Below are 12,475 nucleotides of genomic sequence, written 5' to 3'. Positions count from 1 at the left end.
ACCAATTTATGGACATTCACCGTAACATATATGTTGTGAGAGTTTGCTTGCAGTACCATTCATTCATTCACTATATGTATATTATCACTATAATTCCTACTATTACGACTGCTACCACTACTAGTTCTACTGAGGTTAAGGATATTATGGTGAAACTTCCAGGGAATATTTAGGGGGATATTGAGCTAAATCTAAACACTCTTATGTGCATTAAGGCTGCCAAAAAGATTTATGAGCAATTTCCCAGGAACAAGTGCAAATTATGTTCTGGTCTTTAGAAAGCACAGGAGGCCTCAGCTTTACTCCTCTTAGTTTCCGGTTGCTTTGAGCTTGACTTGGTTATTTATTATAATTTGTGTCCATTTTGGTTTTAATTTATTTATTGATGGTGATATATGGTAGTTGTTACGCTTGAAAAATTATTCAACTATATTTCTCCTAATTTATGATTTAATATAGCCTATATATTTTTCTTTAAAAAACTTATTTCGAGGGAGAAGTTTTTTTTTATTGTTCTAAATTAAACATCAAGTTCAAACCATGTAGTGTAGGATGGTAGACAAGAGTTGTGACATAATTTTTTTTTTTTTTATTGATCGCCTGAGATTGGCACCTTCAGTGGTAGCTAGCCGGGGATGTGTCCACAAAAAATTCAAGGTGCCGCAGTGGCCGTTCTGGCCTCTCTCGCACCTGGGGTGAAACCTTGATTAGCGCCCCCCTCCCCTGTCTCCCAAAATTTCCCAATTTTTAACAAATTTATCATTTAGTAACAACATTTTCCATTTATTTCTTTTTGACTTTTCTTACTAAAGCCTTTGTAAAATTATTAATTATCATATAAAATACGAACAGGTTTGAATACATATATATATATATATATATATATATATATATATATATATATATATATATATATATATATATATATATATATATATATATATATGAAAAATTAAAATAATTAAGTTCGGTCTACTTGCTTTTATTTTCAAGGAACGGTGATGAAGATATGCGGAAATGCAAATTTTAGATTCAATTTGCTTATACCTACTGGCAAATGTGCCCTCTACTTCATTTTAATAAAAATAAAATTTCAAAAATTACAAAATGATTATAACCGTTAATTATTTTATTTGAGATTTTGTGCTTTTAAAATTTCTGCGGGGGAAGTGTGCCCTCTTCCCCACCCCATAAAACTTCCTCGTAGGTGCTAAAGTTTGACGGAAAGGTACCTACAGTCAAGAAGGCTTTTTCCCAAAAAATCTTAAGTCACGGACCCGTTTATCCAGGTGCCAATAGGGTCCAATATTTTACACTTCGATTAATTCCCGACTATTTGAAATTTTGAAGTCTGCTAGTGCCTGGGCCGACAAAACCAGCGGTTTAAAATTTCATTAGTAAAGTCTCCTTGACTTTTGATATGTACCCGCAAAATTTAAGTGGATCACACTTTTGTACCGAAGGTGTATGGGGCTTGAGAGAGGGATATACCTCTGAAAATCCGGCCCCTAGGCCCAAATACTAGCCCTATAATTTTTATATTGGAACTGAGTAGTTTTCAAAAACATAGAAGATGTGAAACATAGAATTTTAGGAAACATAGGTTTCCTAAAATTGGCTTTCTCATTCTCTATTGGCCCAAAATGGCCTAAAGTTTCAAGCCGATCGGAGAAAAAATCTGCCCATTTCTTGGCTGAAAAGTTAGCGGTAAGGGTAGTTTTGGAGGGTCCTTGGGCCCACTTACTGCTTCCGATCATATAGGTTGAAAACACTTTCATGATTTTGATACAAACAAAGTGCCTCAAGCTTACTTTTCTGCTAGAAAACTTGCAGTTGGTGATGGATACAGTCCGAGGGGTCAAGAGTCCATTCTATGATCCCACTTCACATAAGACCTGAGATGTTCCTCCTTTTGCTAAAACGTTGAGGATGAGATATGTGAAGATGTTGGAGGAACCAAAGGCTCACTTTTCGCCTTCAATATTAAAGATTGAAAGCCTCATATAACTCCACTCCAACGCACGGGCCATATGTCTGTCTTTTTGCTAAAAAATTGGTGACAAAAGAAGGGAGCTTTTTTTTTGGGGGGGGGGGGTCGCGTGCCCAATTTGTATCTCCATTCATACAGTTTGAGATTATTACAGTTTCAAATTTAAAAAAAGGTGCTACATGCCTACCTTTCGACTCAAAAGCTGAAGACTGAGGAGGACTAAATGCAGCTTGGTCCTTTTCTTTACACTGAATTATGACTTAGCTCATTTTTGACCCATACCACCCAGTGAGAAATCTAGAAGTCAGGTGTGGTAGTCACCCCCTCCTCCCATAGACATCGAGATTTGATTTGTTTGTATTTTGGCTGAAATTTTGTTGTAGCGAATTTTTTATTGTAACGAAACCCTCCACGTTATAAATATCACGCGCAAGCCAAGTATATTTATTATCGCAGTTGTTCTCCCCTTTTACTATTTCCATTTTTAAGCTACCAAAGTTTACCATGAGTGTCCTTAGCACAATAATTCGTGACACCATTTACAAAAGTAACCAAAATTCTCCTGGTTGGAGGAAGGTTGGAACAGCCCCTTAGTCACCGTCAAGCGTGGAATCACAACTTCGTGATGAAACTCCGATGGTGCCGTTGTGTCACCTGCGGGTTGTGGCTGATTTCCCGTTGCAATCAGAAAGAATGTTATACAGCTGTATTTGATTCTTAATATCGGTCTGCAAGCTGTAATAACTACACAGATAATTTGGAAGGTTTTGGAATTTCGAAGTGTAACAGTGATAAAAGTGATAAAAGGTGATAAAAGTGAATGTGGTAATTATCGAGGCATTAGTCTGGTCTCTGTAGGTAGTAAATTACTTAGTAATATGATACTTTTTAGACTGAGAGATGCCGTAGACAAAGTTTTGAGAGAAGAGCAGTGCGGTTTTAGAAAAGGTAGAGGATGTGTCGACCAAATTTTCACTCTTAGGCTAATAATTGAGAAGTGCCTGAGTTTTCAAACACCTTTGGTCCTCAGTTTTATAGATTATGAGCAAGCGTTCGATTCTGTTGATAGAAGAGCTTCAGCAAAGGTTTTATCTCTGTATGGTATACCAGACAAATACATTAAAGTGATTAGTGCTATGTACGAGAATAACACTGATGCGGTTAAGGTAGGAAATGAGGTTAGCAGCTGGTTTTGTATTAAATCAGGAGTTAAGCAGGGTTGTGTTCCCTTTGTATGGATTATTTTGGTGGACCTTTTTTTTAAGTAGCACAGGAAAGGCAATGGGAGACCATGGAATCAAATGGGGAGGAAAAAGTCTCCTGGAATTGGATTATGCTGATGATTTAAGCATCCTAGATGAAAGTTTGAGCAAAATGAATGAAGTTTTAGAGGTTTTGCGATTCAGGGTGCTAGAATTGGTTTGAAAATTAATGTTAGGAAGACTAAGTCACTAAGACTAGGAATAAGTGAAGATGAAAAGGTGATGTTGGGTAATGAAAGGATTGATCAGGTGGGCAGCTTCACTTACCTTGGTAGCATTATTAGTAAAGATGGTGGGAGCAGTGAAGATGTTTAATATAGAACAGCCGAGGCTCAGGGTGTTTTTTCACAGTTAAAAAAAGTCTGGAAGAATAGGAAGATAAGTCTGTAAACCAAGATTAGAATATTAGAAGCTACAGTGATGACAGTGGTCAAATATGGCTCTGAAGCATGGACGCTCCGAAAAGCAGATGAAGATTTGCTAGATGTTTCCCAGAGAAATTGCTTAAGGACTGTTCTGGGCACCCGGCTGACTGACCGTATTTCGAACAATATGCTATACGACAAACGTGGTTCAATGCCGCTCTCTAGGGCTATAATGAAAGAAAGTTTGAGGTGGCTAGGCCACGTTATGTGGATGAAGAATGACAGATTGCCGAAGACTATTCTTTTCGGCCAACCGTCTAGGGCTAAACGGAAAGCAGGTCGTCCTCGTCTGGGGTGGGAGGACGTCATAAAGAAAGATTTAAAGGAAATAGGAACTTCGTGGGCTGGTGTAAAAAGGGAGGCCTTGAATAGATTGGGGTGGAGGAGGAGCGTGCGTAGCTGTGTTGGCCTCAGGCGGCTTGGTGCTGCGGTGAGTTGTTAGTAGTAGTAGTTGTAGAAGTGTAACAAAATATTTCTGGACAGACTTGATCTTCAGAAATCTCGAAGAGAAAATTCTGATTTTCCCGACATGACTAGTTTGTTGGCAAAAAGTGTAAGCTCCCAAGATATTCCCATGTGTCAGTTTTAATCGTCGAAACTGGTCTGTCCGTTGTGCCCCTACCCTAAGAATATTTTACCAATATGTATTCGGAGATATATAGGTGTAATCCATACAACTGACAAGCAGATACAATTGACAACTATTGGAAAGACTGGAAATCCCTGAATTTCTAATCTGTTACCAATTCTACGCGCGTGAATCAGAGGGAAAGAAAGAAAAGCGACGCATGATGGTTTCTCACATGCAAGCTTATCTCTGGTTCCCTTATCAAAAAAGGGCCTTTTTTTGAAAAAAGTGTGAATACAGCCTGGGTAACTTTGGTACAGAAAAAGAAAACAGTAATGGCTACAGACTGCTTTAATTTCGTAGGTATAACAATATAGTTATAACAAAACGGGGTTTGGTCATAATTAAACCACTGTATAAGAAAGGTGATAAGAGTGAGTGTGGTAATTATAGAGGCATTAGCCTGGTCTCTGTAGGTAGGAAATTACTTAGTAGTATTATACTTTTTAGACTGAGAGATGCTGCAGATAAAGTTTTAAGAGAAGAATAGCGCGGTTTTAGGAAAGGTAGAGGATATGTCGATCAAATTTTTACTCTTAGTTTAATAACTGAGAAGTGCCTGAGTTATCAAGCACCTTTAGGCTTCAGTTTTAAAGATTATGAGCAAGCGTTTGATTCTTTTGATAGAAGAGCTTTAACGAAGGTCTCATCCTTGTATGGTATACCAGACGAATACATGAAAGTGATTAGTGCTGTGTACGAGAATAATACTGCTGTGGTTAAGGTAGGAATGAGGTTAGCAGCTGGTTTCGTATTCGAGATTTTTTATTTCACACAGAATAAACAGACATAAATAACTGAATAAGGCAAACAGGGAGCTGAGCTCGAAAGGAAGGCTAGCTACTATTACCTATATTTCATATCCACCAAAAATAAAAATAAAAAATATAAGGAAAAAGAAAAGATAAACCAAAAACCTCTGAAATTAGGAGTATTAAATCAGGAGTTAAGCAGGGTTGTATTCTATCCCCCTTTATATGGATCATTTTGATGGACTTTGTCTCAAGGAGCACAGGAAAGGCAATGGGAGAACACAAAATCAAATTGGGAAGAAAGCTTTCCTGGACTGAGATCATGCTGATGATTTAAGCATCCTAGATGAAAGTGTGAGCAATATGAACGAACTTTTGGAGGTTTTGCGAGTGCATGGTGCTAGAATAGGTTTGAAAATTAATGTTAAGAAGACTATGTCGCTAAGGCTACGAATAAGTGAAGATCAAAAGGTGACATTGGGTAACAAAAAGATTGATTCACTTATATAGGTAATATTATTAGTAAAGACGGTGGGAGCAGTGAAGATGTTAAAAGTAGAATAGCCAAGACTCAGGGTGTTTTTTCAAAGTAGAAAAGGGTTTGGAAGAATAGGAAGGTAAGTCTGCGAACCAAGATTAGAATATTGGAAGCTACATGATGACAGTGGTGAAATATGGTTCTGAAGCATGGGCCCTCCTAAAAACGGACGAAGATTTGCTAGATGTTTTTCAGGGAAATTGCCTACGGATTGTTTTGGATACCTGGCTGACTGACCGTATTTCAAAAAGTAGGCTGTACAAAAAGTGTGGTCCAATCCCGCTTTCTAGGGCTATAATGAGAGAAAGGTTGAGATGGCTAGGGCACGTTCTGCGGACGAAGGATGATAAATTGCGGAAGATTGTCCTTTTTGGCCAACCGTATAGGGTTAAACGGAAACCAGGTTGTCAGCGTTTGGGGTTGGAGGATGTCGTAAAGAAAGCTTTAAGGGAAAAGGGAATTTCCTGGGAGGGTGTAAAGAGGGAGGCTTGGAATAGACTAGGATGAAGGGGGAGCGTGCGTAGCTGTGTTGGCCTCAAGCGCTTTGGTGCTGCGGTGAGTTGTTAGTAGTAGTATACTGCATAGGGCGTCGAATAAGCCTCTCCAGTCATTCTGAAGCAGTGCTGTAGCAATAATGTCTTCCCATTCAGGTGCTAATAAGGCCTCAGCCTTCCTCATATCTCGGTCGAAAGTATGCCACAAGGTGTTCATTGGACGACCTCGTCTTCTGCCGCCGTCTGCTTTGCAATTGAAGACTCCGAGGAAGGAGAGTCTTCTTTCATCCGGAAGACTTATCCTAAATATGTCTGCCTCTTCTTCCTTAGAACAGCTGTAATGATAGGCAGGCCCGTTCTCGTCTCTATTTCCCTGTTATCGGCCTCATTGACGTGATAATTACGTCCCAAGCCAGGAGGAAGGAGGAGGGTTGGGCGACAGGCTTTTTACCTGGCGCTATAAAAATGATCCGGCAACGGAAACGTCGACAATAGCCTCGAATGAATTATCTTCTTTCTTGGTAATTCGCACTTTACTAAAAAATAAACATATTGTTTCCAAAGTTACCCAAGGTTGGTTTCAAGGTTGAAATTGAAAGTATTTCTTTTAGGTATCAATTTTCTAGAATCTTGAATGAAATAGAATTAAAAGAAGAAATAGCGAGGATATAAATGTCCTTTTAAAATAATAAAACTATGTATTTATTCTAAGAAGTCTTTTGTGTTTTTGTTCCTGTAAACTTGATTGGTATTTTTATTTGTATTTCTTTTTGAAGATTTTAAGACAGAACACTTTTTAAGTGACAAAAGAGATCATGTAAAAGCAGGGTGTCATTCTCGGCCATTTTTGCGCCATAAATTGTAGTCCCCAACAAGGCCAAAAAGCTATGGATCAGCTTAGTGGAGTAGAACTATCAAAGACCTCTGTATAAGAACTCTCAGTTTCTGATGATTAACACAATTTAGAAAAAAAAAATAGTTTTTGCTTCAAAAGTCAAAACTTAACTAGTATGGGTTCTTCATGCTAGCTCATTTTTTGGGGGCCTCCAATTGCCTTCAAATGAATCACAGAACAGATTAGACTATTTGAATTACCCTTACTCTATGTCTGTCTACCTTAGTTTTGCCCTAGGATGGATTTAGACTACCTATCAACAAGTAAAATTAATCATTTTTATGCAGTACTGAAAAATGTATGCCAACTTTGCATCTCACAGAGACAATCTGTCTTGGCTTTACTCTAATTAGCCATGGCTCTCAGTTTTTCATCACTTCCATGAAGTTGATTTTAATTCAAAAATCAACGGACTCGGTTGATTTGAAAATGCTTATGTATTTGCTTTTGGAGAGGCACGCCCGCCTAGAGTCTAAGGCAAGCGACCGAGTTTTAGGATTGACGCATGACCGTTAGCTAGCATGGGCTGGGGAAGTTCGAGAGGGCAGAAGCTCAAGAACCCTATTGAGGTTCCTCCGATTACGGATATCGAAAACCCTTACATGACTCTGATTTCAACAAGCTTCTATTTTCTGGTTGAATAGATCGCCCTCTCCCAAGTTTCCATGGCTATTCGTTTTACCCCTTAAGTCTTATAACAATAATGAGATACAGTTAGCTTTTTACTAGTCGACGATCGAGGGGGATATAAACGCTAGCTAGAGCGCTCATCGATAGACTAGGAGGGGTTGGTAGGATCAGCGAGTTAATGTCTAGACATATTTGAGGGATTACCGTTTGTTACACTTTTACCTAAAGGTCGCAAGTGACCTTTTTGTCCATTATGAGACATATCTAGGCATTTTTTGTCTATAATCAGAGTAGAGAAAAAATTTTCAAGTACCAGGAGTACCATGGGCTGCTCTTTACTTATAATTTATAGCAATGAGCAGTTTGCGTAGCGGTCATGCAAATTTAGATTACAGGAGTAATTCTTTCTTGACAAGGAACTACCAGATAATTATGTTACATATATTATGTCATAATTATGTAGACATATCTAGGCATTTTTTGTCTATAATCAGAGTAGAGAAAAAAATTTCAAGTACCAGGAGTACCATGGGCTGCTCTTTACTTATAATTTAGCAATGAGTAGTTTGCGTAGCGGTCATGCGAATTTAGATGACAGGAGTAATTCTTTCTTGACAAGGAATTACCAGATAATTATGTTAAGCTAGGCTCTGGTGGGAATGAAATTTAGCTTACCGTCCAGATTTCCTATTGCCGATAAAAAAAAAAAAAAAAAAAAAAAAAAAAAAAAAAAAAAAAAAAAAAAATCATATTCACAAATAGTCGGTTCACTTCTGTTTCGAACTAGGGTTTGAAAGTTCTTTTTTCGGCCATTGTTGTTTTGCCTAAAATCAATAAAAGCTTCAGTTTGAAATATCAGCTTATCAGTGCGAAGAAAGATGTATAAATGTTGTTCTATTATTAATAAGTACTACATATGAATCTTTCTTCAAGAAATTTTCTAAGATTTTTAAAGAATTTTACTTTCAATCAGACGTGCCATCTGGCACTCACATAGCGACGTCGGGTGGTCATTTCCGCTTGTCAGAAGTTCGTATCTTTAGAAAAAAACTTCGCTTTAATCTAAGCATTATGTGGCTAACATCTTCAGATCTGCTGAGCTTCGTGCTTTCTGTTTCACTTTGCCTTAAGTTAATATCATTTTCCTTAATTGACATCTATACGTCTTTTTATAAATGGAAACTGAGTTGTTAACGGTTTCTCTTTTACAGGCTAAGGAGCAAAAAGTCAACATCTGTCTACAAAAGGTTTTCCTCTCAAATTTCAAGCTCAGGAAACGAGGTCAATAGAGAAAGAACCGGAAGACCTGTCAGTATGCCCCCAGGAACGCTCAAACAATAGTGATTCATCGCTTGTTACAATTAGAATATGTTATTCAGTTCCTGCTTATTTATGTCCTTTGTTTTATGTTTTCATTAAATCAAACAGGTTTGTTTAATCAACCATTCAGACGACAAATCCATCAATCCTTCACAACATGCAGGGCCGTATCCAGAATTTTGTTCTGGTAGGGGGGGGGGAGGGGGGTATCGACAAAAACTACGAGTTGTTGACGTTTTATTCTTTTTTAAGTTAAAAACACGGAGAAACTTTTGAGTAAATTTACGAGCGAAATAAGGTTCAATCGGATTGCTTTGATGCTCAGATAAAAAGAAAATGACCAACTTACAAGAGGGGGAACTGGAGCTAGTATCGACAAAAAATATCAACGCCATCTAGCTTTGGCATGTTTTGAAGCTTCATAACTATTTTTTTTTTCGAAGCTAAGATCAGACCTTATTACTACTACTACTAACAACTCACCGCAGCACCAAACCGCCTAAGGTCAACACAGCTACGGACGCTCCTCCTCCATCCCAATCTATTCAAACCCTCCTTTTTACACCCGCCCACGAAGTTCCCATTTCCTTTAAATCTTTCTTTATGAGGTCCTCCAACCCCTGACGAGGACGACATGCTTTCTGTTTGGCCCTAGACGGTTGGCCGAAAAGTACAATCTTCGGCAATTCGTCATCCTTCATCCACACAACGTGCCCTAGCCACCTCAACCTTTCTTTCATTATAGCCTTAGAGAACGGTATTGAACCACATTTTTCGTATAGCCTGCTCTTTGAAATACGGTCAGTCAGCCGGGTGCACTGATTTTGCGAATTATACGAATTTTTCCTTATACTGAAAAAATGCTGCGAAATGTCAATTTCCACTTTTGTTAGTTACCCATACTCTATGGGATAAGATCTTAAAAAATGAAAAGTAGTTACCTTAATTTGTCTTCTGACACAGCTTAATTGCCTATATGGATTTTATTGAATGTTCTTCTGGACCTTTTTCACCCTATCCCTATTCTGATTTATTTACAAACTTTTGGTTTTATCTATTAAAACTATAATAAACCTTACGACAAAAGCCAGTTAAATAAATTCCAGCAATCAAATAAAAAAAAAATCATTGTTCACATCGGAAGGACAAAGATATTGTGAAAACAGAGCCCTATATCTTTTCAAAAAACAAGGAATAAATTCGAAATCCTCCCTCTGATCAAATTTTGTTTTGTTAATTGTATAATTTTTTATATTGGATATTAAATAGAAAAAGCAAGTTTTTCACCTGAAAGAAATTTTTCGGTATAAGAGGGGGCTGCCCCTTCCTTCACTTCGGTTTTTTTTTTTGCTTATCTTTGAGTTGGGAGGGGCACTGTAATTAATTTCCCCCGGGAACCACCAACCCTAGGAACGGCTCTGCCTTGGGGTTGCCTGTAAAGACCAAAACCTTGTCTCGAGATGGGGTTATCCACATCGACTCACCCCCACTGTGGTGGGCTCCTGGTAATTTATTGGTGCTTCCCGTAGAATACCATTTTTGAGAACTATTGTAAGTGATGTGATTGCAAGCAAGACAAAGCTTTTTAGTACTTTTAAAAGCTTCTTATTGTTCTAATTAAACAACTCTTGTGCTTCAGGAGTCATTATTAAAGAATTGGAACAAAATTCAAACTTTAGCGTAAAGAGCGAGGTGTTGAGGAGGGGCCAACCCCCTCCATACACGTAATAATTTCTGTTGGTTTAAAGTTTTAATGTTGCGCCTTACTTTCAATTGAAAAAAACTCGTTTTTTATTTAATTTCTGATCGTTTTTTTAAATAATGCCAGGAAACCTGGCCCCACCTCTACAGAGAAATCCCCCTCCCTCCGGAAATATCCTCTAGGCAATTCAAACGTGAAAATTTAACCCGGAAGATTACTCTTAACAACTCCATGCGTAAGATTGACACGGAAAAGAGAAAGTATACACAGAAAGTAAACACGGAAAAGTTGATTTTGAATTGAATTTATCAAGGTGCACTCCATAACTGCAAGTCCACTCTTGTTTTCGCTAGAGTCGAAAAAAAAAATAAAGCAAGACATATAAAAAGATTTTTATAAAAAATTCGGACAAATTCCCTCAGTGTATAATTTGCCCTGACAAGTTCACTGCCGGGAAACTTCCTTCACCATAGAAAAGCCTCAGCAGAAAATTTCCCCCCCCCCCCCCGAAAATGTATGCACACTTCCCAAATAAAGTATTTTGCGTAAACAATGGGCAAATTTCATAACATAGACATTTTCCCTGAGGCTGTGGGGGGGGGGGCTCATTTTATACACGAAAGCATAGTTAATGGGTCTTTCAACTATGATGAACAAAATGGCTATCTGAAAGTTTTGATCATACGATTTTGGGAAAAAGGGCGGAGGTAGGGGCCTAGCTGCCCTCCAATCTTTTTAGTCACTTAAAAAGGGCACTAGAACTTTTAATTTCCGTTTGAATGAGCCCTCTCACGATGTCCCAAGACCACTGGGTCAATATGATCACTCCTGAAAAAAAAAAAAAAAATGCAAAATTCCACATTTGCACAGATAGGATCTTGAAACCTCTACAATAGGCTTTTCTGATACGCGGAATCTGATGGTGTGATTTTCATTCAGATTCTATGACTTTCAGGGGTGTTTCCCCCTTTTTTTCGAAAATCAGGCAAATTTTCTCAGGCTCGTAACCTTTAATGGGAGAGACTAAACTTAATGAAGCTTATATGTTTGAAATCAGCATAATAAGCTAATTCCTTTGATATATCTATTGGTATAAAAATTCCGTTTTTTAGAGTTTCGGTTACTATTGAGCCTGGTCGCTCCTTACTTACAGTTTGTTACAACAAACTGTTTGATTAAGGGTTTTCTTCAGGTATTTTTGAGCGTATTCCCACGAATGAAATGCATCGTTCGCATTACACTTCTGTATATCGTACGAAGTAGAAACTTGGGGTAGAACAGATGACAGCTGTGCAATTCCTAATTTTAAAACTTAAGATTGTCTATGCGCAAATACAACATATGCCAAAGAACATGACATAATTTCTTCCAATACATTTTTTTTTATAAATCTGCATAGTTCATGAGGAAATAATTTTCTATCTACTGAAACCAAGTTTACTTTTTACGAGCATTTGAACCTGAGAAAGCTGCGTCAATGTCCAGAAACTGAGCTTCGTTCCCGAGTACAAATTCAATCTCCAAGAGTAAATTAAGTTTTGTTTCAAGACTTCCAAAAAACTTCACTGACACGAGATCAAATGGATACTCACTTAAAGCCCTTCGAATCATCACTGACACCCAAGCCCGTTTATTTTGTTTGTAAATAAAAAAAAAAGAAGATAGACAGACAAGGCATTTGTACGCTGTGATAAAGACAAAATCTGATCTGGAATTTAAACATCAGAAACTAACGTAATATACACAAGACTTCAAAAGTCTGAACTCGTCCAGTTAAGCTGCTCTTGCTGTAGTCACTATTCAAATTGCCTTGAAGCATAAAGCCAAAACTAACACATA

At 37.9% G+C, this 12,475-nt stretch overlaps 1 protein-coding gene across 1 annotated transcript in view; it reads left to right on the top strand.

Annotated features, from left to right (window-relative positions):
* The window catches only part of LOC148942904 (BLOC-1-related complex subunit 8 homolog), a 61,323-nt gene extending 52,271 nt beyond the window's left edge, over positions 1 to 9,052 (top strand). Inside the window, exon 5 of the mRNA XM_089102242.1 lies at positions 8,826 to 9,052. Coding sequence (XP_088958368.1) covers positions 8,826 to 8,955 — 130 coding nt within the window. The 3' untranslated portion in view covers positions 8,956 to 9,052. The remainder of the gene's footprint in view (positions 1 to 8,825) is intronic.
* Positions 9,053 to 12,475: the final 3,423 nt, after the last annotated feature.

The sequence above is a fragment of the Artemia sp. Qi Xiang Cuo genome, chromosome 16, assembly GCF_049724085.1.
Source record: "Artemia sp. Qi Xiang Cuo chromosome 16, ASM4972408v1, whole genome shotgun sequence".
NCBI lineage: Eukaryota > Metazoa > Arthropoda > Branchiopoda > Anostraca > Artemiidae > Artemia > Artemia sp. Qi Xiang Cuo.
The sequence above is the reverse complement of the archived record's forward strand: the minus strand, read 5'-3'. Positions and strand labels throughout refer to the sequence as shown.